This window comes from Schistocerca gregaria, chromosome 5 (genome assembly GCF_023897955.1).
Source record: "Schistocerca gregaria isolate iqSchGreg1 chromosome 5, iqSchGreg1.2, whole genome shotgun sequence".
Lineage (NCBI taxonomy): Eukaryota > Metazoa > Arthropoda > Insecta > Orthoptera > Acrididae > Schistocerca > Schistocerca gregaria.
This window is the reverse complement of record NC_064924.1, coordinates 52,905,612-52,932,582: the sequence shown is the minus strand read 5'-3', so window position 1 is coordinate 52,932,582 and position 26,971 is coordinate 52,905,612. Positions and strand designations below refer to the sequence as shown.

Sequence of the window (26,971 nt, the reverse complement as noted above, 5' to 3'; positions counted from 1 at the left end):
GTGACAATAATATGTCAGGACAGTTAGCCATTCTGGACACATTCTTTGTCAGATGTTGCAAGTTCAGTTGAAAAATAGCTAGGCTGCTCACAGTACCAAAAGGTATCATATTAGACTAGAAAAGGCACCTTGTCTAAGGGGAGTTGAAGGTATGCATACCATATGTCAGTCTTTACAAAGATCTTGTCCCCTGCCAAGATGTGCCATCATGTCTTCAAGTTTGGGAAAGGATAGGTGCCAATGACATACTGGATTTTCATCATGGCATTGAAGACTCTGCAAATACTAAGTAACCCATTTGGTTTTTCCACAATGATGAACTGGGTGTCCCACTAACTGTTAGGGATTACAGTCAGGATGTCCTCATCTTCCAGGACCTGGAACTCTTTCTGAAGTTCACCCTTGACTACAAAAATATTATCATGCACATTAAAGAAACAGGGTTTAGCCAACAGAAGTGGGGCAACATGAGCATCAATCCCTGTGATGCTGGTAGACAGATAGGTGAAAATAGATTTGTATTTGTTGCACAAATCCCATATATATGAGCTGGCCATAGATAACTGAATACTATTGGCAGAATCATGAACTTCCAAACCCAAGGCATTGAAAAGATGTAAACTGAGAATGTTCATGGCCCCTGTTGTAGTAATAACAAGAATGAATGTCATGAAGGCAGCTGCCTGTTACTGTCCCAAGCATTGTACTGGCCTTTGACTTCAGTGGTGCCACTGGTGTAGCTTTGGAGTCATTTGAGAAATGCCTGAAGCAGAGAGAAGCCTAGGTATGATAAGTCTCACAGTTAACAGTAGTCATTGAAAAACCACAGGAATGGCTTTGATGTCCACTGTAAGAGTTAAGAGTCTATTGGAAAAGGGGAGTATGGCCTGGACATGTAGGACATCCAGAGAATAGTCATCTGGCACCTCATCTAACTTTGAATCTCGGGGGTGAGACCAGGATTTCCCAGTCAAAAATACACTTTTTCCTGGGTGAAAATACACTTTCCCCATATTAAGTGACTATACTTTCCCTCGGAATTGTAAAATAGAGAGGGAGAGGGAGAAAGAGAAAGAGAGAGAGAGAGAGAGAGAGAGAGAGAGAGAGAGAGAGAGAGAGGGGGGGGGGGGAGGGGGGGGAATACTGCTTGTAAAGATCTTTTATGTGCAGCAACACATATGATGCATATTTTTATATTACAAAGGTATACATTCAGATTCCACCAAACACAAAGCATTAGATTCCAAAGCATTGAAATCAAAATTGCGATTCACTTTGGTAACCCAATCATAGCTCATGTCACATGATCTCAGCAGCCAATGATAGCAGGTACTCAGAGAGCATAGGACACATGATGTAGCGTGAGCACACGAATAGGAAAAGTTAATGGTTTAAACTAATATGCATAGTGTAGCTACAAGAAAAGCTAAGCTATCACATATTATATTGGTCTTTTTTGTGTGTGTGTGTGTGTTGCACATTAAGTTACATCACATAAATGTGCCAGTAAAATTTTAATTAATGCCATAAATGTCTGGTCTCCTGGGCTTAAAATTCTTCTAAGTGGCTGGCCCTCAAAGTGTTAATCCTTAAATGAAAATTAAACACTCTTTGACTCCAGAAATTCTAGGCACATGAGCATGTTCGCACACTTAAGATAATTCATCTTGTGTAAAATTAAATTTACCTTGAAAGTAATGCTCTTCAAACCACTATCTGCAGTATTTGTCCACAACTTGTTAGAATTCGTTTCAGCAGTTGTCAGAGAGCAATAGAGAATGCCGTTCACTAAGAGATTGCACATTATGTTATAAACAAAGCAGGATGTCAGAGGATACACCAAGAGCATCAGAATTTCATAAATCACACTAAAATGCATAATTCGACTTAAAGTACACACTTGTATGTCCAGATTCACAAAGAAGTAGGCTGCAACCTGATATTAAACTTTTCGGTGTGGTTTTTGAGATGCAAATTCTCTTAGAGTACCAGTACTATATTATCTCATATTTGGTTCTTTATTATGGCATAAGGTCATATGTGGCACAAGATAAAAACTTGCACTTGAAATTCAGCAAACAGCTGGCACCAGCCAATAGTGTTTCAAATGAATATACTGCCTCTGCAGAAAAGATTAATAAAAGCCAAATTTCTTTAGCTAATCGACAAAAATAACTTCATTGTTCTACAACTCAGACTGCCCTGCGAATGTGCAAATTTGGTAGCTTGGGCATACCATAAAAAATTTTCTGGTTAGCATCTGGCTGCTTGTTGCTGCTGCTGATACAGCTAACAGACATGCTTCAAGTAGCCAGAAGTGGGAGAAGGTACTGCTCAAATGTGAGTCAAATGCACAAGCACATGAGCCCACCAGCAATTGCTCAAACAACTGTTGCGGCCATCCGCTGTGGCCGAGAAGTTCTAAGCGCTTCAGTCCGGAACCGTGCGACTGCTACAGTCACAGGTTGGAATCCTGCCTCGGGCATGGATGTGTGTGATGTCCTTAGGTTAATTAGGTTTAAGTACTTCTAAGATCTAGGGGACTGATGACCTCAGATGTTAAGTCCCATAGTGATCAGAGCTATTTGAACCAACTGCTGTAATGTCATGCTCATATGAAGCAGTTTGTTGTTATGTAGTATTGCGTAGTCTTTGACCTAAAGCCTTCGACACATTGTGCTGTCGGCTGACACTTGTGCATACACTGTGTTTTGTTGTTGTAAGTGGTGCGTATCATTTGGAATTTAGCTTTTATTTTGTTGTTTTTTTCCCCATCGTTTATGTTTTATTGTTGCATTACTATTTTCCAGTATTGGGTTAAAGTAAAATTCTTTTTTAAACTATCAGTTCTAACCAGTCAAAACTACAAAAATTTAACTGAAAATTAAAACAATTCAAAATTCCAAGAATTCTAAAAAAATTCCCAGGTTTTTCCTGGTTTTCTCCCAGATGAAAAAATTCCCAGATGTCCTGGTTGTCCCGTGATGTATACATCATGTAAGATGGATGCAGTCTATTTTTATCCTGAGGGATGACTGACAGACCTCTGCTTTATGTTCCGTTCTGCCACAGGTTGAACAATAGGCTCAGCAGTAATAGCACTGTTGGTGTTCATGCATTGTGAAACAAGTGGTGCAAGTGGGCAGCTGCTATGGGCTTCACAGACCCGCAGGAGCCTTGTCCATTCCATAGTAATTGATTCAGGTGGGTGAGAGAACCAAGACTGGGACTGGAATTGGTGAGTGAGATGGGCAACAAACACCTGGGAGGGGTCCTTCAATGCTGATGAAAATCTAAGAGATGGTTCGAAGGCCCTAATGATGGGGAGGTATGTATCCAGTTTTCCTTGAGCTGGAGGCAGTCATTGGAAAGACTGTCATCTAGCAAGCAGATGAGGACCATGTCACAGACTAGGGATTCTGTGTATGATTGTTTATATTGAGGTTTGCACACTGGAACCTGCAGTCTCTGGACAGACCCTGCAACTTGGCTACTCCCTGAGTGTATTGCACCTGGAAAATTTATGACAGGCAGATGCAACATGCACTTGGGAATCAAAATATTCAAGGAGGCATGACTTCAAACGTTCATTTAGGACATCATGGGGCTCAAGCTCTGGGTTGATCTGCTGCAGGAAGTGTTATATTTCAGAGCCTTCAAATGTCGGAAAGAATGGGTGTGCTGAGCATCATCTGTGATACCGTGGACCAGAAAATATTGCTCCAGTGTGGCTGCATAGTTTTCCCATGGCTCAATCTTTTTGTTGAACAGCTGGAATGATGGAGACACTGTTCAGAATCCTTTCATTAGGGGACTGATGCATGACAGGCAATTGGAGAGTTCAGGAGATGTTGTGCCAATGGCAGCCATCTTCTTGACCATCACTTGCATGGCTTGCTGCATATTCTGGAGCAGCAGCAGTACATGGCAATAAAGTCTGATTGGTTAGATACACTGGAATGTGAAGTCAGAATCAGCACATTCGCTGCTTGGAAATCACACGAAAGAAAATATTGTCTACTTGTGTAAAAACCTGCAGTTACAACTACCCCATTGGCAACTGATACGTTCCACGCCAGTGGAGACACAATGAGATCAAAGCCCAGGTAAACAATGCAAAAAAAAAATTTGTTAAAGAACATGTAAATGAGAATCTCATTTTTGGAGTGAGTTGTTACGAGAACTGTTCATAGTGAAGTATGGTTATCACTTGATGACACAATTCTGTTATTCGGCAGGCGGCCCCAATAAATGACAAATTTAATGTCTGAGTTCCCTTTGGTGTTGAAAAGTTACAACACAGTAACAGTGATTGCCAATACCAAAGTCCCCTGCAGTCTCCTTTTGCAAGGTCACATCCTCACAATGCCTGAGATAGTCACTGGCAGCTCCATGTTGTGGCAGTGCCTGGTGGTAGTATGGCGAGATTCTGATGATGGACTACTGCTGTGATTGGTGGCTAGTCCAGATGACTCAGAGCCTGGCACACTTGTGACCGGTCTAAATACCATGGTGTCACCAGGATACATCTGGATCTATTTGCGGCCCACAGAAGAAAGCAAGTCTGTGGGCCCAGCGACCTCTGGTGGTGCTCAAATTGCTGCCTGTCAGCCCGATGGGTGAGTGAGGTCTTCTGGTTGTTGTGAGCACATTTGGCCCCTGTGTCTTCACTGTGTAATCCAATTGCAAGATGGTGGTGTGAGAGAGGTAGAAAGGGTGAATGGCCCATACACAGCATTTAAATGTTCCAGGAACTCTTGAAGCTTTTCAGCTCCCTGTTGCCATACTATAAATGTGTTATCCATCTACTGATAGAATAATATTGATTTAACTTGGTGGGTGCTAGTGCTTCAAAGTGTTCCATGAATAAGTTTGTAATAACAAGTGATAAACGGCTCTCCACCACCTCATTATCAGTTTGTTTACAGTGAGGCCAGTGTCATGGTGCAAATGTTAAGGGATAGCATAATTAAGGAGTCTACTGAAATTAAGATGTCAAAAACCTAATTTACAGGGATGGCAGTTAGAATTTAAATAACATTTGGGGTCCAGCACTTGGTATATTAAAATCTCCGTAGCCATCACATCCACCAGAATTTTAAAGTGCTGAGAGAATCTGTGTTTCACAGAATATTAGCATGAGCTCTGAAAAACAAAATAGCATAAAATGACATTGGTAATTGAACTCAGCCATATACAGCAATGTGAGACTAACAATAGTTCACAGTCTGGTTGGAGTTCAGACAGCATGTCATGTAACAGTGAAACTCAAAGAACCTGAAGAAAATTTCTGGATTGGTCATCTAAATATTGCCCATAAAATGGAAACAACAACTCAGCAGAATGCCCATATGCACACTATTAATCATTTTTGCTGAGAAAACCTTAGAGATCACATTAAATGTTTTGTCTTCGTTGATCCATCGAAGTTAAATGTTTTGGTTTCATATCCTTCTGTTCTTGTAATGGCTAGGTATCCCAACACTTGCCTTAAACGTTTGTGAACGTCTGCTGTAGAGGCAGATGTGCTCACTTCATTCAGTTGTGCATCTGCTGGTTCTGGACACCAGTGTCAGCAGTTGTAGGATTGAAAGGAGTAAGCTACATGAATATTGTGGTCAAGTGAAGAAGAAATCAATTTACAGCTGTGATCATATACCATTGTCAACAAAACCAATACATGTGACTTTTACTCTGTGTCTGCTCAAAGCTGCATACATACAGTTTGTATGTGGAGTCTTAGGGTTGGGCTATTATTTCTTGTGCAATATTAATTTGAAAAGTTCTATTTACCTACCTTTTGGTTCTTTTGTTGCTCTTGACTCAGTCATTCATGATTCACTTATTGTGTTCTGTAGCGTAAGAACCTTCAGGGATATTGAATAAGTCATTACACTAATGCAAAGTAAGTACCTGTTAAGAACTAAATCAGTATCTGAGAGGTATAGGGACGTAAGTCCAACATCTGTAGTTTCAGCTTAAGACCATATCAGTCACACTCGCACATTACTTCATTTTTGGAAGATATATGACAGTCCTGCTCTAGCCCATGGCTGATTTAGCATTGTTAAATGGACATCCACACTTTTAACTTTGCCTAAATCAACCATGAGCTGGAAGAGAATTGCAGTTTTTCTTCTATAAATGAATCATTGTGTAAAAATGACCAATGTGGTCTTAAGTCAAAACTGCAGGAATTGGGACATATGCCCTTTACCTCTCAGGTACAGAAATAAGCTCTTGTATTCCATATGTGCTTACAGTGGCAAGATGTAACATAATAAAGGAACAGCATCCGAAGACAGAGCTGTTGGTGTTGTGATGTGCAGTAATTTTAGTAGCTGTATGGTTGAGTTTGCAGTTGGCCTTAGATTGTAGGTGGCCATTCATGTGCGGTGGATGCCTGATTAGTTGTCATTCCTGCATAAAATACTTAGCAATAAGTACAGTACATCTGGCATGTAATATGGCTGCTTCCAGATGTTGCCCTATTTTTTTTATAAAATAAGAAATTCACTTCAATGGACTTGGTGGGAGGTAGTGGGTGCGGGTATAGGACAGGTCTTGCAAATGGGTCATCCAGAGGGGAATGATCTGTGTGGTACAAGGTTGGGAGGGCTGTGGAGGGACAAGAACATTGTGTAGGTTGAGAAGGTGATGAAATGTTGGTCAGTAGTGGTTTTTAAGAAGAAGACTTGTCACTGACTTGTTCACAGTGGCATCAGGTTTGAGAGGTGGCACAAAAGGACTAGCAGAGTAGAATACTTTATGCAAATACTTTGGCAAGGGTATCTGTATATTGGGTTTCTCCTGTTTCCCACTGTAGTTTTGGCACCCATGGCTGCCTAGGCTATAACAAATGCACTTTTTAATGGAAATGGATTTTTGAGAAAATTTTGGAAGCACGAATTCGGGCAACATTAGAAGGAAGAATGAGAGAAGAGCAACATGGTTTCAGAACAGGGAGGTCCATGGTGGATGTAATTTTTCCTGTAAGACAACTGCAGGAACAGCACTATGAATATGGAATAGATCTATTCATGATCATCCTGGACATTGAAAAAAAGTATGGTAGTGTATGTAGAAGCAAAGTGTGGAAAGCCTTCTGGAGAACAGAGGAGTAGCAAAACAGATTTTTTGGAGGATAAGGGAAATGTACCATGGAAATGTGAGCTGCGTGAAAGTGGAAGGAGAGAGATAAGCTTGGATTGAACAGAGGAATCGCTTGAGGCAGGGAAGTGCACTTTCACGATTACTCTTCATTGTAGTGATGGATGATATAATGAGTACAGTAGCACAAGTAATTGGTGAAAGGAAGATGAAAGCTGTGGTGTTTGCAGATGATCTGATGATTTGTGGGAGTAAGAACGAGGAAGTACAAGAGCAATTGGACGTATGGGAACAAACAGCACAAGAATACGGTATGAAATTTAGTATAAGGAAGAGATGATTATCACAACAAGAAAGAAGGAGAGGGGAACAATGGGAATAACAATTGGTGGGGAACAATTGAGGAGAGTGGGAGAGTTTCAAGTACCTAGGAAGCCTGATAAAGGAAGATGGAACAAACGACAGAGAAATAAACGAGCAGGGGAGAAAAGCAGAAGCATTTTGGAAGAGTGTCAAAAGACTGATATGGAGCAAGGATGTACCCCAAATCAGTAAAAAAATTATATACCAGTCATACTATCTCCATGAGAGATAGTATGAGAAACCTGGGTTATGAAAGGAAGTGAAAAAAGCAAAGTACAAGTTAGTGAGATGAAATTGTTGAGAAACAGTATTTGAGTGACAAAGACAGACAGGTTAAGAAATGAGAGGATCATAGAGTTAATGAAGGTGAAACCATTACAGGAGGAGACAGAGAAATCAAGACCGAGATGTTATGGACACGTTAAGAGAATGGAGGTTACCCAGGAGGATACACGAGATGAAACTGGAAGGAAAGAAACCAAGAGGAAGACCAAGAAACAGATGGCTGAAAGGAGTAGAGGAATGTGTCCAGAAGAAAGGAAAAGACTGGACCAAGGTGAAGACAGAGAGATGGTGACAAGACAGAAGAGGATGGAGAGGACTATGCTCCATACAGACCCAACCAGAGGCTGGAAACTGTCCAAGATAATGATGATGGATGTGGTATTGGTGACCAGTGGATTTGATGTAAATAAAAGTATTTATTGAGTCATCTGAGAGGCAGAGATCAATATCTTGGAAAGTATCTTGTTGAGTTGAGAAGGAAGTTGTGAATCAAATTTGTTAGCAGTTATTGAGGTTCTGAAGGAAAGAGAACAGACTGTCCTAGTCATGTATCCATATTGTGAAGATACCATCACTAAGTCTAAACCGAGTAAGAGGTGTTATGTGGTGAGCGGAGTAGGAGGTATGGTTCCTCTAGGCAGTTTCTTGATTTGTTTGTAAAATCATGTTCAAAGGAGAAATGAGCATGGGTTAAAACATCGTTGACTGAAAGAATTGGGAAGCATGTCATATATTTTGTATCAGGACACTGGAGAGGTCATGGCAGCAGTGTCACTGGCATGAGGGATATTGGTGTAGACATTCATATAATTAACAGCAACAAGAAGTCTGTTAGTAATGGGTCAGGAACTGTGGAGAAACATTGGACCGTGGGATTAATGTCTTTGATGTAGGAAGGGAGACTGGAAAATTGATTGGAGGTGTTTATTAATGAAATCAGAGAACTTTGTGTGGGAGTGTGCCCCTTAGTTGTCACACACCGTTTTTGTCCACTGGTTCTGTCAGCCTGAGCTACCTCTCATAAACAATCAGTGACAATGCAAACATGGGTGGGCATTTGGATGTCTGTGTGATTATGTGTATGAAAAGGTGTGCTTATGCTAAAAAAAGAATGGTAGATAAAACTATTACTTTCACTGTGCTGTTACAAGTTTGTATGCAGCATACATATATGAGCTACAAATGAATGTTTTGTTGTTCTTATTTTTGTTTATTGTTCTCACCTTGGAGTTTCTGTTATTGTAAGCACACATGCCAATAATTCAGTCAGTTGACATTTGTTTACTCTTTTCCAGGTTTGAAATAGCGATATTTGTTCTAATTTTTTTGAACATGCTAACAATGGGTATTGAGCATTACAATCAGCCACATGCTATATTTTTTGTACTAGAAGTTAGTAACGCGTTTTTCACTACTGTTTTTGGACTTGGTAAGTTTATGCCATACTTTTGTAATGTGCAGCATGATTTTACAGTGAAATATTTAGTTTTTCTAAAGTGGATAACTGCATTTGTTTTACAGAAGCAATTGTGAAAATAATAGGTCTGCGCTACCATTACTTCACCGTTCCATGGAATCTGTTTGATTTTTTACTTGTAGTAGCATCAATTCTTGGCATTCTCATGGAGGATATCATGATTGATTTTCCTGTTTCACCAACACTATTAAGAGTTGTAAGGGTTTTTCGTATTGGCAGGATACTTAGGCTCATCAAGGTATGTATATAAGTACAGCTCCTCAATGAGATTTCTGTGAAAATAATGTCAGTGGCTCACATTCCTTTTTTTTCTCAACACACTTATAGGCAGCTAAAGGAATAAGGAAACTGCTGTTTGCATTAGTGGTTTCACTGCCAGCTCTCTTCAACATAGGAGCTCTCCTGGCATTGATTACATTTATTTATGCTATTATTGGTATGTCTGTGTTTGGACATGTTAAACAGACTGGTGCCTTAGATGATATGGTTAATTTTGAAACTTTTGGGAGAAGCATGCAGCTCCTTTTCAGGTAATAATTTTTGCTTATAGTATACAACAAATCTCAAAAATGTATCCTCATTTCATATTAAAGGTAGTTGTAACATTTTGTACTGTCAGTGTAACTTTTAGCTCAATTTTTTGTATATTTCTCTTCTATAAGGATCATGTAAATACACAAGAGCTGGAGTTGTTATCATGTATTGACTGTGCACCACTACAATAGCTTGCACACTATTTTTTGGTACTTTATGTTCAGTCTTCAAGTAACAACACTTTTTTAATGGGATCATTACTTCTGAAAGGGCAGTATATTTCCTATTCTTCATCATTATATCATATTGTAAGATGAACTGAAAATCAGTAAAACACACAGATCATACAGTGGGGGGCACACAGTGAGGAACATAGATGTCATTACATATTTAAAGAGCAATGCAATGCAAGGAGAAAAATAATTAACTCTTTCTATTGTTTACAAATTTCCTTTCCCAATTCCAGGTGACTTGCTTTTAGTCACATTATACCTTGACCTGGAAGTTTCATTCTCCTACCCATTTCTCCATCATACAATGTAGAAGAAATTTATTTCAGTGACTTTAATGCTGTGACCTGTATATTTACTTTCCTCATTAGATGAATGGTTATTTCTGCAGATGATGCCTTCTGATTTCCAAAAGTTATTTGTTGTATAAACTCATCACAAAAGTAAAAAATACATTGTGTGTGTATGTAGTTGTGGATAAATGTGACAATAGCTAAGTCATTACACTTATTATTTTTGCAGGTTAATGACTTCAGCTGGTTGGAACGATGTTCTTGAATCCTTGATGATTCAGCCACCAGATTGTGATATAAACTTTAACAATCAGCCAAATGGAAACTGTGGCTCTCCACTTCTTGCAATAACATACTTTACAAGCTTTATTATTATTAGTTATATGATTGTTATTAACATGTACATTGCTATTATTCTGGAAAACTTCAACCAAGCTCATCAAGAGGAGGAAATTGGAATTGTTGAAGATGACCTAGAGATGTTTTATATACGCTGGTCAAAGTAAGTATTTACTATATTAATTGGTTTCTATAATATAGAAAAATAAGTGTATTCTTGTATTTAGTATTTGCAGTGTCTTAAGTTCCGTAAAAGAAAAAAAAAGAAAGACTCCTCTGAAGCACCACATAAGGTGCAATCAGACCAGAAAAGAAAGCTACGTGGTTTAGAATTCTTGTAGTCCCCAGCAGTTTCTGTAGCTATACAAGGTATAATCAAAAAATACAGTGAGTTAATTTTTTTAGCAGCAACTGCTGATGCTACAACCATTTTATGTAATTCGTCAGATGGCCTGATTTGCTGAGACAGCAGAATCAAGTTGGCACATGTTTTGACTTGTCAGTGAGCATCCAGAGATGCTAGAATGATATTGTGTTTTCCATATCTGTCATGCGTCATGGATTTTGAACAACATATGAATATTAAATTCTGTTCCATGTTGCAAAAAAGTGACAAACAAACTCATGAATTGTTGAAAGTGGCATAAGGCATAATGCTTTAACTCTGAAGACTTTTTAAAAGTGTTATGAGCAACTTAAAAGAGGAAATGAGTTGGCAGAAGACTAGCAATGTTTGGGACACTTGTTAATCTTTATACCAGAGGAAAATAACCGAAAATTGATCATTCAAACAGGCAAATAACTAGTTGAGAGCTTACCAAAGCACTTAACATCACATACTGGTGTGGGCAAAGCATTTTATCGACTATTTGTAAATGTCATGAGTGAATGCAATTTTTTTTTAAACTTTTGAGTGATGAACAGAAGGAAAATCGTGTCACTTTGTCCGGAGTTGAAGGATTGTCTTCATTCAGATCTAGGCTTTGTGTCAAAAATTGTAACTTGAGATGAAACTTGGGTCTGTGGATATGACCCTGACATGAAAATTCTGAGATCCCTATGCAAAATCAGTGAATCTCCTCTCCCTAAAAAGGCATGTCAATCAAAATTGAATATCAAAGTCAGGCTAATTGTATTTTTCATTATCGAGGGCATAGTGCAATAAGGATTCATTCCAAGGGGAAAAACTGTAAATGCCAAATTTAATGAGGGTATATTGTAACATCTGCGAAATAATGCATGAAGCAAGAGACCAGAAAAATAGACCAATGACTTCCTTTTCCTTCAAGACAATGCACTGTGCCACACTTCAGTTCTGATTCCAAGTTTTTCACCAGAAAAAGTGTTCCTATCTGTCCACATCTGCCTTACTCACCAGATTTAGTACCATGCAACATCTGGTTCTTCCCAAAAATTAAAACTATTTTTAATGTCAACACCATTCCTGTCATTGAGGGAGCCCCACAACAAAGCCATTGAATGCCTTTCCAAAAGAAGCCTTTCATAAATGCTTCCAGGCACGTATTCAGTGGTGGAAGTAGGGCATTACCAGCCAAGGGTAGTGCTTTGAAGGAGATTAAGTTAAATTACTTGTAAACTTATAACTTTGTTTCTAATAAAATTATTCGCTGCATTTTTTATCACACTTTATGTGTGCTTTTGTTGACAAATGTGAATAGTCATAATCTGATAAAACAAAGTGTCATCTTGACCTAGCAGCACCAAAATGTCTTCTTACAAAAAAGAGTAGGTACTGTTCCCAGTGTGAGCATTACTACATATCAGACAAGTAAATATGCAGAAACTGACATGTTCTGGCAATGTCATGATCTTTGCCCGCTCTTCAATTTTCCAAGATAATGTGTGATATTTCATACTAAGTTACCAAGCACAATGTTAAAACGCTGTTTTTGAGCTTTTGTAGGGGAATATTAGCAGTGTTATTTCCAGTTCGTCAGGTAAGGTCTTCTGAATTTTACTTTAGATTATACAATAATTCTGTGAGAGAAGTAGAACAATTTCCTCACTGAATGTTGTCTATTGAATATGTAGGAGAAAGTACATCAATTACTTTGTTACATTAATGATGTATTAACTTATGATTGAAAAATTATGTTTCTTTGATTTCTGGTTCAAAGTGAATGTTTCTTTGTCTGACTTCTGATTCAAAATGAAAAAAAATATTTTGGGAGTATTCAACAGATGTATTATTCAGGCAATTTTCTTACAAACAAATGGCCTTATAATTGTGGGAGATGTTATTTTTATGTTTTGCAGCCATATGTTACATAGAAAAAAAATGCTATGTTTGTGTGGTGCTAGTCATGATGTGGCTGTCAAGAATAAACTCATGTTCTCATAAATCTGTTAAAACTTTGCTTTCACCTCTTTCTTGCCAAGTATGACAAGGTCAAATACAAGACAGTTGCATTGTACAAATTCTTTCCTTAATGTGTCAGCTCTATGGTTTCACAGCACCAGTGGTTGAATTTTAGTGTGTAGATTTTAATTCAGTGTTTTCTGTATTATTGTTTGCATCAGTGGCAGCTTTGTTCTTTAAGCATATGTTTGTTGCTGTGCTTGGTATTTTTTTCCTTTCCAGGAATGAAATTCAAAAACAGAAATCTTTAAGTGACAATAACTAAACAGAAATTAACTTCAGAACAAAATTGCAGAAAAATACAGTTTTCTTAAAACTGAACAAACATACACTTCCTGAGAAAATGTAAAATGAGTCTTTTTCATTTGCTGTCTGACATTAAAAATCCTACATTCAGTTTGCATTAGATAATGATTTTGATAATAATTAGTGAAACACTTACCAGTATGCAAAGGTACACTGTTCCAAAGAAATGGAACCACCGGGTTTGGGAGGAAAAGAGCTTATAAAATTAATATGTTGCATGTAACAAGATAACATGATCAGTCCATTGGGTTGCAAGAATACAAAAAGTCTAATTGAATGTATAAAACAAGTCAGTTAATTTATTCATTCATTATGTTTTGTAGATCCTTCTATGAAGAATGTGGAAGGTCAACATTAACCTATCAAGGTCCAGGAGGTCTGTTCACAAAATTCCAGAACTTTGTCCCAAAATTTTTCTGTGTTTACCTTTTACTTATTCTGCACAGTCTCCTTTGAACTCTCCTCCACCAAAAGCCATTTCCACTTCTGGCAGTAGCCTTCATATGCCTCTTGCTGGATCATGTGAAGTGCTGTCTGTAAATTTTCTTTTATCCCATCTGTCATTGCAAATCTTCATCCTTTCAACAGGGCTTTCAACTTTATAAATCAAGAGCACGGAGTATGAGGGAGCAAAGTGATTTCATTTTCCATGCATTATTCATGCACCGGCAGGGATGAATGTGCAGGGTGCAGGTGCATTATCATGATGCAAGAGCCATGAATTGTCTTGCCACATATCGGGTCATTTTTTCCCATGCATCACAACATGTCCCGATAGTACCATCGATTAATGGGTTGTCCCTGTGGTACAAATTCATGATGAACTAATCCTTCAAAGTCAAAGAAAACTATCAGCATGGCTGTGATATTTGACTTGTCCTGACAAGCTTTTTTTGGTCTTGGAGAACCTTTACCGACCCATTGCAAAGATCGAACTTTGGTCTCAACATCATTATTGTGGACCCACATCTCATGAACAGTTATGACTTTCTTAAGGAATATCTCATTCTCATTTGCACAGTCCTAAACCTCTACACAGATTGTGAAGCAAAGGTCTTTCTGGTCTTGACTCATGAGCCATGGGCGAACTTGGCAGCAACACGATGCATTCCAAGATGCTGTGTCAGGATTTCATATCAGGATCAGCTGAAATGTTACATCCTTCTGCAATCTCTAAGATGTTCAGTCTTCGATTGGCGTGCACAAGTTTGTTGACATTCCTGACATGAGTGTCATCGGTAGACGTTGAAGGGAATCCTGAAAGAGGGTCATCTTTAACTTCTGTCTGGACATTTTTAAACCATGTTAACCATTTGTAACACCAAATAAGGCTTAAGCACTCATCACCATAAGCTTCCTGAATCATTTGGTGTGTCTCTGTGAAGATTTTCTTGAGTTTCATAAAAATTTAATGCAGACATGTTGCTCCTCTAACTGTGCCATCTCGAAATTTGCAAACTGTGCAATGCAATGCTCTACTCAATACAAAATTCAACAATAACTAACAGACATACAACAGTGAAAGTTCTGGCAGTTACACATTAAACACAGGCATACACAGGGATGCAAACCTCATTTCAGTCCATCACACCATTGGCAAGAAATTACAAATGTTCCAAAATTTTTCAAACAGACATCCTACGTTAATAATATGCAGTATATTTTAAGAATTAATATTGTATTTTTCTTAATAATTAACACTCATCAATGTGTCAGGTAACAATGGCTAAAAATAATACAAGTAAAACCTGAAGAACGATAAAAAGCTCATTCCCTCATTTATCCTATAAAGCCAGTCTTTGTCTTCTACTACTTGCATAGTATTTAGTTGGCTGTACATCTACAGCTATACTCTGTGAAATCATGAGGTGCATAGCAGGAGTATGTGCCATTTTACCAGCTATTAGGGTTTCTTCCTGTTCCATTCACATATGATGTGTGGGAATAATGATTTTTTAAATGTCTCTGTGCATGCAGTAATTATTCTAATCTTATCCTTGTGATCCCTATGTGAGCAATATGTAGGGCTTTGTAGCATATTCCAAGAGTAATCCTTTAAAGCAAGAGTTGGAAACTGTGTTAATAGACTTTCTCAGGATAGTTTACATCTATCTACAAGAGTTTTCCAGTTCAGTTCCTTAAGTATCTCTGTGACACTCTCCCACAGATTAAACAAACCTGTGACCATTTTGCTGCTGTTCTCTGTATACATTCAATATCCCCTGTTAGCCCTGTCTGGTGTGGGTGTACAGATCCCACACGCTTGTGCAATATTCTAGAACCAATGGCACAAGTGATTTGTGAGTAATCTCCCTTGTAGACTTATTACAGTTCTCCAGTATTCTACCATTAAACCAAAGTCTTCCACCTGCTTTACCCATGATTTGAACCTATGTGATCATTCCATTTCATATCCCTAAAAATTGTTACACCCAGATATTTGTACGAGTTGTCCAATTCTAACAGAGACTCATTGATGTAGTCATAGTATACTATATTTTTTCATTTTGTGAAGTGCAAAATTTTAGATTTCTGAACATATGGAGCAAGTTGCTACTCTCTCCATCACATTGAAACCTTATCAAGAGCTGACTGAATATTTATGCAGCTTCTTTCAGATAGTATTTCATAATAGATAAGTGCATCATCTGCAAAAAAACTTGATTTTACTATTAATATTGTCTGCAAGGTCATTAATATACAACATGAACAGCAAGGGTCACAACACACTTTCGTGGGGCATACCTGAAGTTACTTCTACATCTGACAATGACTCTCCATCCAAGATAACATGCTGTGTTGTTCCTACCAAGAAGTCCTTAGTTCAGTCACAAATTTCACTTGATGATGTCCTCTATGGCTGTTCTTTTGACAATAAGTATAGGTGTGGTTCTCAGTCAAATGCTTTTTTGAAATCAAGAAATTCTCATCCTATTCAAGATATCTCATTACGTTTGAGCTCAGAATATGTCCTAAGATTTTACAACAAATTGGTGTCAATGATATTGGATGGTAGTTTTGTGAACCACTTACACTACCCTTCCTGTAGACAGGTGTGACCTGCACTTTTTTTCCAAAAGCTGGGCACAGTTTTCTGTTCAAGGAATTTATGATAGATTATAGCTGGAAGAGGGCCTAACTCAGCCAAAAATTCAGTATAGAATCTGACAGGGATTCCATCAGAGCCTGCAGCTTTGTTCAGTTTTAACTATTTCGGCTGTTTCTGAACACCACTGAGATTAATGATTATTTCATTCATCTTTTCAGTGGTATGAGGGTTAAACTGGGGCAGCTCTCTTGGAGCATTTGAAAACAGAGTTAAGCATTTCAGCTTTTGCTTTGCTCCTCTCAATTTTAGTTCCTGTCTCATTCACTAGGGACTGGACTCTTAACTTTGGTGCCACTAACAGTCTTTACATATGACAAGAGTTTCTTTGGGTTCTGTGAAAGATCACATGACAATACTCTGTTACAGTAGTCATTGAAGGCATCACTCTTGACAGCCAAATGTATTCCATTCAGAATTTCACTTTATATAGCCCTATGCTTCGTTTTACACCTGTTATGCAGTAATCTCTATTTCTTAATAAGTTTCTTTACAGTTACTGTATAGCATGGAGGCTCCTTCCCATTATGATCTGTTCCACTAGGTGCATATATATATATGCAGAGCACGGTCAACTCTTAAAACAACTTGAGCAAGACTTCCTCTATATGCAGCTGTCTTGTGCTGAAAGTTTCAAGTTCCTCATTGAGATATGACACTATTGATTTTTTTATCTAGTTTAGTGAACATATATATATATTTCTGTTACTGATAATTACCAAAACATAACACTTTACTACACACTGTAACAGCAGTGTCTGTTTACAATGAACATTTTGATATCTGATGCCAATGATAGGGGTTAAATAAAATAAATAATCATTTAGTTTACAGAAGAGAGGCATAATAAGATACGTACACTTCAGAATGAGATTTTCACTCTGCAGCGGAATGTGCGCTGATATGAAACTTCCTGGCAGATTAAAACTGTGTGCACTGACCGAGACTCGAGATCGGGACCTTTGTCTTTCGTGGGCTAGTGCTCTACCATATGAACTACCGAAGCATGACTCACGCCCGGTCCTCACAGCTTTACTTCTGCCAGTATCTCATCTCCTACCTTCCAAACTTTACAGAAGCTCTCCTGCGAACCTTGCAGAACTAGCACTCCTGAAAGAAAGGATACTGCGGAGACATGGCTTAGCCACAGCCTGGGGAATGTTTCCAGAAACAAGGTTACATTTCTGGAAACATCCCGCAGGCTTTCTTGTTGAATTATGCATTATGCATTAGCCATATTGTGGGTCATTCAGATGTGGCATAGCCCAGTATTGTCCTGTGTGGCAACATGAGGGCAGGCATACTCAGTGTCAAAGTTTCAGTGGGCCATACTGGACCACCACAAAGCTCAGCAAGCATCCCTTTACATCTGTTTCTCCCTTGTGAGAATATCGAATGGACTTCCTGTACTGTTCTGTGTCATCATGCACCATTGGTCACAGACTTGCAGCAACTAGAGTATAGACTTACTGTCCAATGTAAGGCTACTGTTAACACCAAAACACAAACAGCTGTGGAGAAGCAACATGCTCGTGAAGTGTGGACTGCTGATGAATGGCATCACATTGTGTTTAGTTAACAAATCATGGTTCTGCACTACTCCAGATGATCACTGTCACTGAGTATGATGGCAAACTGGGAGAAGTCCCATTTTTCCTATGTTTTGGAGAGGTCGTCATGGTGCGGGGAGCCATTGCATACGACTTCAGGTCATGGCTGGTAGTGATTGAGGGAACTCCAATGGCACAATCGTAAATCACAGACATCCTGCATCCTCAAGTGTTATATGTCATTGTAAAAGTAGAATGGTGTTATTTTTCAACAGTGTAACACTCTTCCACACCTGACGTGTGTCTCTATGAAATGTCTGCATGATGATCAGGTACTCTTGTGGCCATCAAGATGCCCAGATATGTCCCAAATAGAATGTGCGGTACCAGCTTGGAGATCAACTCCACCCCTGTGCCAATGTATCCATCATATCAAGGACCAGTTACTACAGTTGTGGGCCAGCAGTCACAACGCCATTGTGTTCTCTCCTAGAAGGAGAGAATACAATGGTGTTACGACACCTTTCTCAACCTATCAGTGTCAGAGTGGGTGCAGCATCATACTAATTCTGGCAGCGTATACTGCCACTGAATAAGCATATTAAAAAGTAATTGAACATAAAATAAGATTTTCAAGGAAAAATTAATTTATCATCCATGGACATATAGCTCCTATCAAATAAAATTCATCTAAATGTGTTAGATATACATCATAAATGTATTAAACTTCAGTGTTTGGGAAGACATTTCTCTATTTCACAAAATATAGGAACATAAAGAACCCATTCAGAATGTCAGATAGCAGACCTGAGAGCCATATATTGAACATACCTGCCAATAAAGTCTGAAGACTTGCTTCTTAATCTGAATTAATATTGTAGCTTCAAACTGTAATAATAAGTGTGCATAAATCATATGGATTCTCACAAAAGAGACATCTGATATTCACTCTTACCTACACATGGTTATTATTGGCACAGTCTTATGAGTGATTACATTATTTCTTTGTTGGTATGTCTTCCTTCTGACTTTACATGGCTTTCATCAGTAGGGTCTCTTGCACTCTAGCTCATGATGTTCGGAACACTTTCATGTTATTGTGCTTTTCCTTCGCTTTGTTTCAAAGTGCATATCTCTACATTTATAGAAAATGGACAACTCAGATAATTTTAATGAGCATTCTACATTTAGTTGATAAAGAGATTTCAGAAACCTATGTTGAGCTGTCTTTCTGTAAACAAGTCTCAGTCAGAGCAATGCAAACTTTCTCTAAAGTTTATCACGTATAATGCATTCCAATTATTACTGAAGGTCAACATAAGATTATTTGATAGAGATACAAAAGATAAATGGATTACAAAGTTGTATATATTGCATTCCTTTGTTTCAGGTATGATCCACATGCAACACAGTTCATTCGTTTTTCACAACTTTCAGACTTCATTGCAAGTCTTGATCCACCACTGGGTATTCCTAAACCAAATATTGTGGCACTTGTCAGCTTTAATCTTCCAATCGCTCGAGGCAACAAGATTCATTGTTTAGATATTTTGCATGCCTTAGTTAAATATGTTCTTGGACATGTAGAAGAAACTGAAGAGTTTAAAAAGGTGAGTTTATGCTTACTAGACCTTATATATTTCTTCCAACATAGATCTTCATTTTTAGAGGTATCTAATAAAATATTAGTACATTTGTGTGTGAGGTGCACTTAATAATCCAGTACTGTCAGAAAGTAAGAATGCCACAGTGAAAAGAATTTAAAGATAAAGGAAGGAGGAAAGAAGAAGCAGATGGAAGGAATAGGGAGAAATCAAGAAGAGGAAACAGTAGAGGAGATAAATTCTGTTGATCAGAACATGGAATGTTAGATACCTTCATCGTGTCGGTCTATTAGAGAACATAAAAAGAAAAATGGTTAACTTGAAATTACATGTGTGGGAAATTAGTAAAATTGAGTAGCAGGAAAAACAAGACTTCTAGTTAGGTGAGTAGATGGTTATCAACACAAAATGAAATAAGAGTTATGCAGTAGTAATTCAAACAACGAACAAGAAAACTGGAATGTGGGTGAACTGCTACAAACTGTGTAAGAAACAGATTATCATAGTTGAGATAGACACAGAGTCATTACCCACCATAGTAGTACAAATATATCTTCCTGGTGGTCCTGCAGAGGATGAAGAGCTTGTGAAAATATATTATTCTGCATATCACCATCTTACGTCACAAAATTTAGCCCCATATTGAAATGTATTAATACATACTTATCTTTTGCGCATATCCAATCTTGCACATGTTCCACTACTCATGCTGCTTATTTGTGGCTTTTGTACTACTTTTCCTCCCAACATCCCATCGTCATCATCAGCTGCTTGAAGGTTTGCATATGTGTGTGTGTGTGTGTGTGTGTGTGTGTGTGTGTGTGTGTGTGTGTGTGTGTGTGTGTGGTTCGTACAGCCACGTCATTTATATGGTACTATTCAAGTTCATTAAAATGATAGTGTCAGGGGGTGGCGGCATGAGAGGGTGGCAAAATAAAAATATATTTTGTAAATGTAACAAATTCCATATGTAAGATGACAGTTAATTACCTTAATATTGTTGTCAGTGTTACTGCTAAACACCTCCCTCTGCATTAATGTTTTAAAATTGCAGTTGCAAGATCAGATGGACATAAAATTCAAGAAACAGTTCCCCACAAGAAAGGAACTGGAGATTGTGTCTTCTACGAGGATATGGAAACGACAAGATAAAGCAGCCAGGACAATCCAGAGGGCCTTTAGGGAATATGTAAGGTGAGTTTAATGTCATAAGACAGGAAAGTCAGAACTTTCATATGGTTTATGCAAAGAGAAAACAATTCCAAAATTTGTTTTTAAAAGATGGAATAAAAAGAATGAAATGAAAAGATGACAAAGCAGTGTGAACACATGAATAAACAACTTCAAAGATGTTAAATAAAACACTTACACTTTGTGTAGTGAGTTTCTCCTGTACTTGCTCTCTGAATGATATGCTTTAGTCCTCAACAGTTCTGACTGCATATGTTTAACACAAGCTTTCAAGAAACACTGATGTGTTTCCAAAAGCTTAAGGTTAAGTGCATCCATTGAAAGGAACTGCTCATCATACCATCAGATTTTTTTAATGAAGTTTTGTTCATATTTAGGATATTCTTACACATAGTCTTATGGTGCATTATCTGTCACAATAGCTAACATAGAGTATAGTTGGCCACATGAGGTAAGAGAATAAAAGAGAGTGCTATTTTAAACTGCATTCAAATAGGTAAAAATGCGTGAAGTTTTGTAGATCTTGAAACTAAAGCAAACACATCAGGGTGAAGAGTGGTACAATTAAAACACAGTCTTCATTGACAGCTGTTTTCTGCCTTATTTTAATTCATGAAGAACACCTATAAGATTTCTGGCAAGTGAGAACCTTACAGCCCAAGATTATGTCAGATTACAATTTTGTTTGAAAAAGAACAAAATGTATGCATTTCAGCGATGAAAATACTACTTCCCCAACACCATTGCAATGCAGTTGTTTTACATACTACCAGTTCCACAAACGTAGAGCATCTATCAAAATCTATAGAGAAAAACATTATTAATTGCAAGAAGGCTGCATCTTACACTAAGTTAAATCTCTGTAAGGCCAACTTCTCTGAGTCAAGTATGGCACATAGATTCAGGTAAATATTCTCTTTGTTTAGTGAGCCTGAAATGACTGTTGTGTTTGATTTCAGTAACTTGTATATTACTCTTCAGGCTAAACAGGTCACTTCAGCTTATTTTTGGAAGTAACATACTGAAGTATTTGTTGTTGCTGTTGTTGTTGTCTTCAGTCCTGAGACTGGATTGATGCAGCTCTCCATGCTACTCTATCCTGTGCAAGCTTCATCATCTCCCAGTACTTACTGCAACCTGCATCCTTCTGAATCTGATTAGTGAATTCATCTCTTGGTCTCCCTCTACTGTTTTTACCCTCCATGCTGCCCTCCAATGCTAAATTTGTGATCCCTTGATGCATTAGAACATGTCCTACCAACTGGTCCCTTCTTCTTGTCAAGTTGTGCCACAAACTCCTCTTCTCCCCAATTCTACTCAATACCTCCTCATTAGTTATGTGATCTACCCATCTAACCTTCAGCATTCTTCTGTAGCACCACATTTCGAAAGCTTCTATTCTCTTCTTGTCCAAACTATTTATCGTCCATGTTTCACTTTCATACATGGCTACACTCCATACAAATACTTTCCGAAACGACTTGCTGACACTTACATCTATACTTGATGTTAACAAATTTCTCTTCTTCAGAAACGCTTTCCTTGCCATTGCCAGTCTACATTTTATATCTTCTCTACTTTGACCATCATCAGTTATTTTCCTCCTCAAATAGCAAAACTCCTTTACTACTTTAAGTGTCTCATTTCCTAATCTGATTCCCTCGGCATCACCTGACTTAGTTCGACTACATTCCATTATCCTCGTTTTGCTTTTGTTGATGTTCATCTTATACCCTCCTTTCAAGACACTGTCCATTCTGTTCAACTGCTCTTCCAAGTCCTTTGCTGTCTCTGACAGAATTACAATGTCATCGCAAACCTTAAAGTTTTTATTTCTTCCACATGGACTTAAATACCTACTCCAAATTTTTCTTTTGTTTCCTTTACTGCTTGCTCAATATACAGATTGAATAACATTTGGGACAGGCTACAACCCTGTCTCACTCCCTTCCCAACCACTGTTTCCCTTTCATGCCCCTCGACTCTTATAACTGCCATCTGGTTTCTGCACAAATTGTAAATAGCCTTTCACTCCCTGTATTTTACCCCTGCCACCTTTAGAATTTGAAAGAGAGTATTCCAGTCAACATTCTCAAAAGCTTTCTCTAAGTCTACAAATGTTAGAAATGTAGGTTTGCCTTTCCTTAATCTGTTTTCTAAGATAAGGCGTAGGGTCAGTATTGTCTCACGGGTTCCAACATTTCTGTGGAATCCAGACTGATCTTCGCCAAGGTTACTTGTGTCTAATAATACCATGCTGAAGAATCATGACATGGTCTAGATTGAATAAAATAATAGAAATTGATAAAGAACTATTTTGATGACATATTTGAACATACTAAGTTTCATTAATAGATCTGTTATTCCTACTACACACTGTTTGATTATTGGTATGTCACTACAACATAGCCACTGTCCTGGAAAAGACCACATTATTCACATTTTTGGTCACTTCCTTATGATAATCTTGGACTTCAGAAAAGCTTGAGAGTGAAACTTCAATTGGTGTAAAGTGTCTTCATCTGAAGGTTCTCTTGGAATTTCATTGTGGGAAGTAATGCATAACAAATACTAATGTGAAAATATATTATAAAAAGGAAAATTGCTATTTATCATATAGCAGAGATGCTGAGTCGCAAATAGGTGCAACAGAAAGATTGTCACAAATAGAGCTTTTGGCCATTAAGGCTTTTGGCAACAATAGATGTAGGCACATACGCACACACACACACACACACACACACACACACACACACACACACACACACACACACACACACACACATGCAAATGCAATTCAGACACACAGCTGCAGTCTCAGGCAACTGAAATCACACTGTGAGCAGCAGCACCAGTGCATGATGGGAGTGGCAACTAGGTGGTGGTAAGGAGGAGGTTGGGGTGGGGAGGGGAGGTATACTATGGGGGAGGGGGGGGACAGTGAAGTCCTGCAGGTTAGACGGTGGGCAGGGAAGAGGGAGGGAAGTAGCGGAAAAGGATTGAAGTCAAAAGACTTAGTGTGGTGGTGGAATGATGGCTGTGTAGTGCTGGAATCGGAACAGGGAAGGGGCTGAATGGATGAGGACAGTGACTAACAAAGGTTGAAGCCAGGAAAGTAACAGGAATATAGGATGTATTGAAGGGAGAGTTCCCAACTGTCCAATTCAGAAAAGCTTGTGTTGGTGGGAAGGATCCATATGGCACAGGCTGTGAAGCAGTCATTGAAATGAAGGACGTCATATTTGGCAGCATGTTCAGCAACAGAATGGTCCATTTGTTTCTTGGACACAATTTGTCGGTCGCCATTCATGCAGACAGTCAACTTGCTGGTTGTCATGCCCAAAGGGAATGCAGCACAGTGATTGCAGCTTAGCTTGTAGATCACATGACTGGTTTCACAGGTAGCCCTGCATTTGATGGGGTAGGTGATGCTAGTGACCGGACTGGAGGGTGTATGGTACAGGTCTTTCCTCTAGGTCTATTACAGAGGTATGAGCCATGAGGTAAGAGGTTGGGAGCAGGGGTTGTGTAAGGATGAATGAGTATATTGTGTAGGTTTGGTGGACAGCGGAATACCACTGTGGGAGGGGTGCGAAGGATAGTGGGCAGGACATTTCTCATTTCAGGGCATGATGAGAGCTACTCGAAAGGAGAATGTAATTCAGTCGCTCCATTCCTGGATGGTACTGAGTTAAATGCTTTTCTGTGGCTGGATGGTGGGAATTTGGGAAGCGGTGGGAAACTAGAAAGACAAGGCACAGGATATTTGTTTTAGTGCCAGGTTGAGAGGATAACTACGGTCTGTGAAGGGTTCAGTGAGACCTTTGGTACATTTCAAGAGAGATCATTCATGACTGCAGATGCAATGACCACGGGTGACTAGGCTGTATGGAATGGGTGGCCGCTGTCAAAGTGGAGGTATTGTTGGTGGTTAGTAGGTTTGATATGGACGGATGGAGCCATCTTAGAGGTCAACATTTAGGGTTGAGTAGGACAAGGTGAAGCAAATGGGGGAGAAGCTGTTTAGGTTCTGGAGGAATATGGATATGGTGTCCTCACCCTCAATCCAGATGAACCACGTGAGAAGTTTAGGATTCTGGGTTGTTAGGAAGAATTCCTGTAGATGACCCATGAATAGGTTGCCATAGGATGGTGGCGTGTGGGTGCCCATAGCCATACCCTGGATTTGTTTGTAGGTGATGCCTTCAGAGGAGAAGTAATTTATGTGAGGATAGTGTTGGTCATGGCGACTATGAAGGAGGTTATTGGTTTTGAATCCCTCAGGTGTCGGGGAAAGTAGTGTTCAATGGCAGTAAGGCTATAAATTTCACAAAAATACACACAAATACATGTGAAAATTCATGAAAAGGATGCAAAAGGGGGAAACAAGATGAAAATATGGGAGATTGATACAGGGAGAGTGATTAATTGGGAAGTATAGGATTAATTTTATCCATGGGAGTAATGTGGAACATAAGATGCTGCACCAACAATCAGTGTGGATTTGTAGCTATCTGTTGTGCGCGGCTGAGATGGATGATACAGTGTGTCTCATAAGTAGAGCATGCAGTGCGGTTTGTAGACGACAAGAGAAACACAGGAAAGAAGAGAAAGTATGGACATTGAGTATAGTTATGCAAAAGAAAATAGTAACAAAGGTAAACAGCACTGGGTTAGGATAGAAAAAAGCACGCATGCACAACCGCAACTCACACACATGACTGCAGTTTTATTCAACTGAAACCACACTGTGAGTAGCAGCACCAGTGCATGATGGGACTGGTGACTGGGGTTACTGGGGTAAGGAGGCTGGGGTGGGGAGGGGGAGGCATAGTATGATGGGGGTGGTGGACAGTGAAGAGCTAAAGGTTTGACAGAGGGCAGGGGAGAGGTGGGAAGGGGAAGTAGCAGAAAGGGAAGTCAAATGACTGAGTGTGATGGTGGAATGATGGCTGTGTAGTGCTGGAATGGAAACAGGGAAGGGGTTGGATGGGTGGGCACTGTGACTAAAAAAGGTTGAGGCCAGGAGCACTTCACTGTCCCCCACCCGGCCCCAGCCTCCTTCTTACCCCACCCAGTCACCACTCCCATCATGCACTGGTGCTGCTGCTCACAGTGTGGGGTGGTTGCCTGGGACTGCAGTCGTGCGTGTGAGATGCATTTGCATGTGTGTGTGATTGTGTGTCTACATCTATTACTGTCAAAAGCCTTAATGGCCAAAAGCTTTTTTGCGACTGTCTTTTTTTTGTGCTTATCTGTGACTCAGCGTCTCTGCTATATGGTGAGTAGCAACTTTCCTTGTCATAATATTGTTCAGTTCCATACTGATATGAAAAGTTGTATTTCATAGAGGACAGATACACCACAGTCCTGATACAACTTTGACTCAGTTTTCCTTACCTACTGTTTAACTAGATAATGATTAGGAATTAACATTTTATTGTGGTTTAGTGGTTTATTATGTTTCTCGCTTTGGTGGTCTATTATTTTTTTTCATTTTGGTGCTGTTTTTTGATAGAAGTGCAGTACCTGACTGCAGAACTGCAACAGTATGAACAGGATAGACTGCTACTCACCACATAGAGGGGCTGTTGAGTGGCAGACAGGTACAATGGAAAATATTTTAGATATTATTCAGCTATCAGACTAAGTTCATGATGAGACAACAAAACTCACACATAGTCACAGAAGCACACTCACATACATGTGGCCACTGTCGTTTCCACGTGCTAAGGCCTGGAGACAGTGGTGGCCTTGTGTGTGTGAGGTGTGCATGTGTGTGAGCTCTGTTGTCTACATCTGATGAAGGTCTTAGTCCAGAAGATGAATAATATCTAACAGTCATTTTGATTGTGCCTGCCTGTCACTAAGCACCCCTTGCATGTGATGAGTAGCAATCAATATGAACTGTTATTCCATCTCAGATTTTCTGTTGTGTTATTTTGATTACAGAACTGATCATACAAATAAATACTGATCACTAGAATAATTTTCTATTTGTGTTACTTTGTTTGCATTCTTCTCCTTACTAGTCACTGAAATACATGCCAATATAGATTTCATATTTTTAAATACTCCAATGGTATTATGAAAATGAAAAAATGCGGGATGGAAAAAATAAACAAAAATTAGAAAAGACGGCCACTCACTTGTAGCTGTACATCAGCTGCAGCTGAATCCTTGTGTAAACTCCCTTAAACTAT

The 26,971-nt window shown here is 38.9% G+C and overlaps 1 protein-coding gene across 1 annotated transcript in view; it reads left to right on the top strand.

Annotated features, from left to right (window-relative positions):
- Positions 1-26,971, top strand: part of LOC126273220 (sodium channel protein 60E-like) — a 295,045-nt gene that overhangs the window by 257,135 nt on the left and 10,939 nt on the right. Inside the window, exons 24-29 of the mRNA XM_049976764.1 lie at positions 9,054-9,187; positions 9,280-9,473; positions 9,563-9,765; positions 10,522-10,794; positions 19,364-19,583; positions 20,632-20,771. Of these exons, the coding sequence (XP_049832721.1) occupies positions 9,054-9,187; positions 9,280-9,473; positions 9,563-9,765; positions 10,522-10,794; positions 19,364-19,583; positions 20,632-20,771 (1,164 nt within the window). The remainder of the gene's footprint in view (positions 1-9,053; positions 9,188-9,279; positions 9,474-9,562; positions 9,766-10,521; positions 10,795-19,363; positions 19,584-20,631; positions 20,772-26,971) is intronic.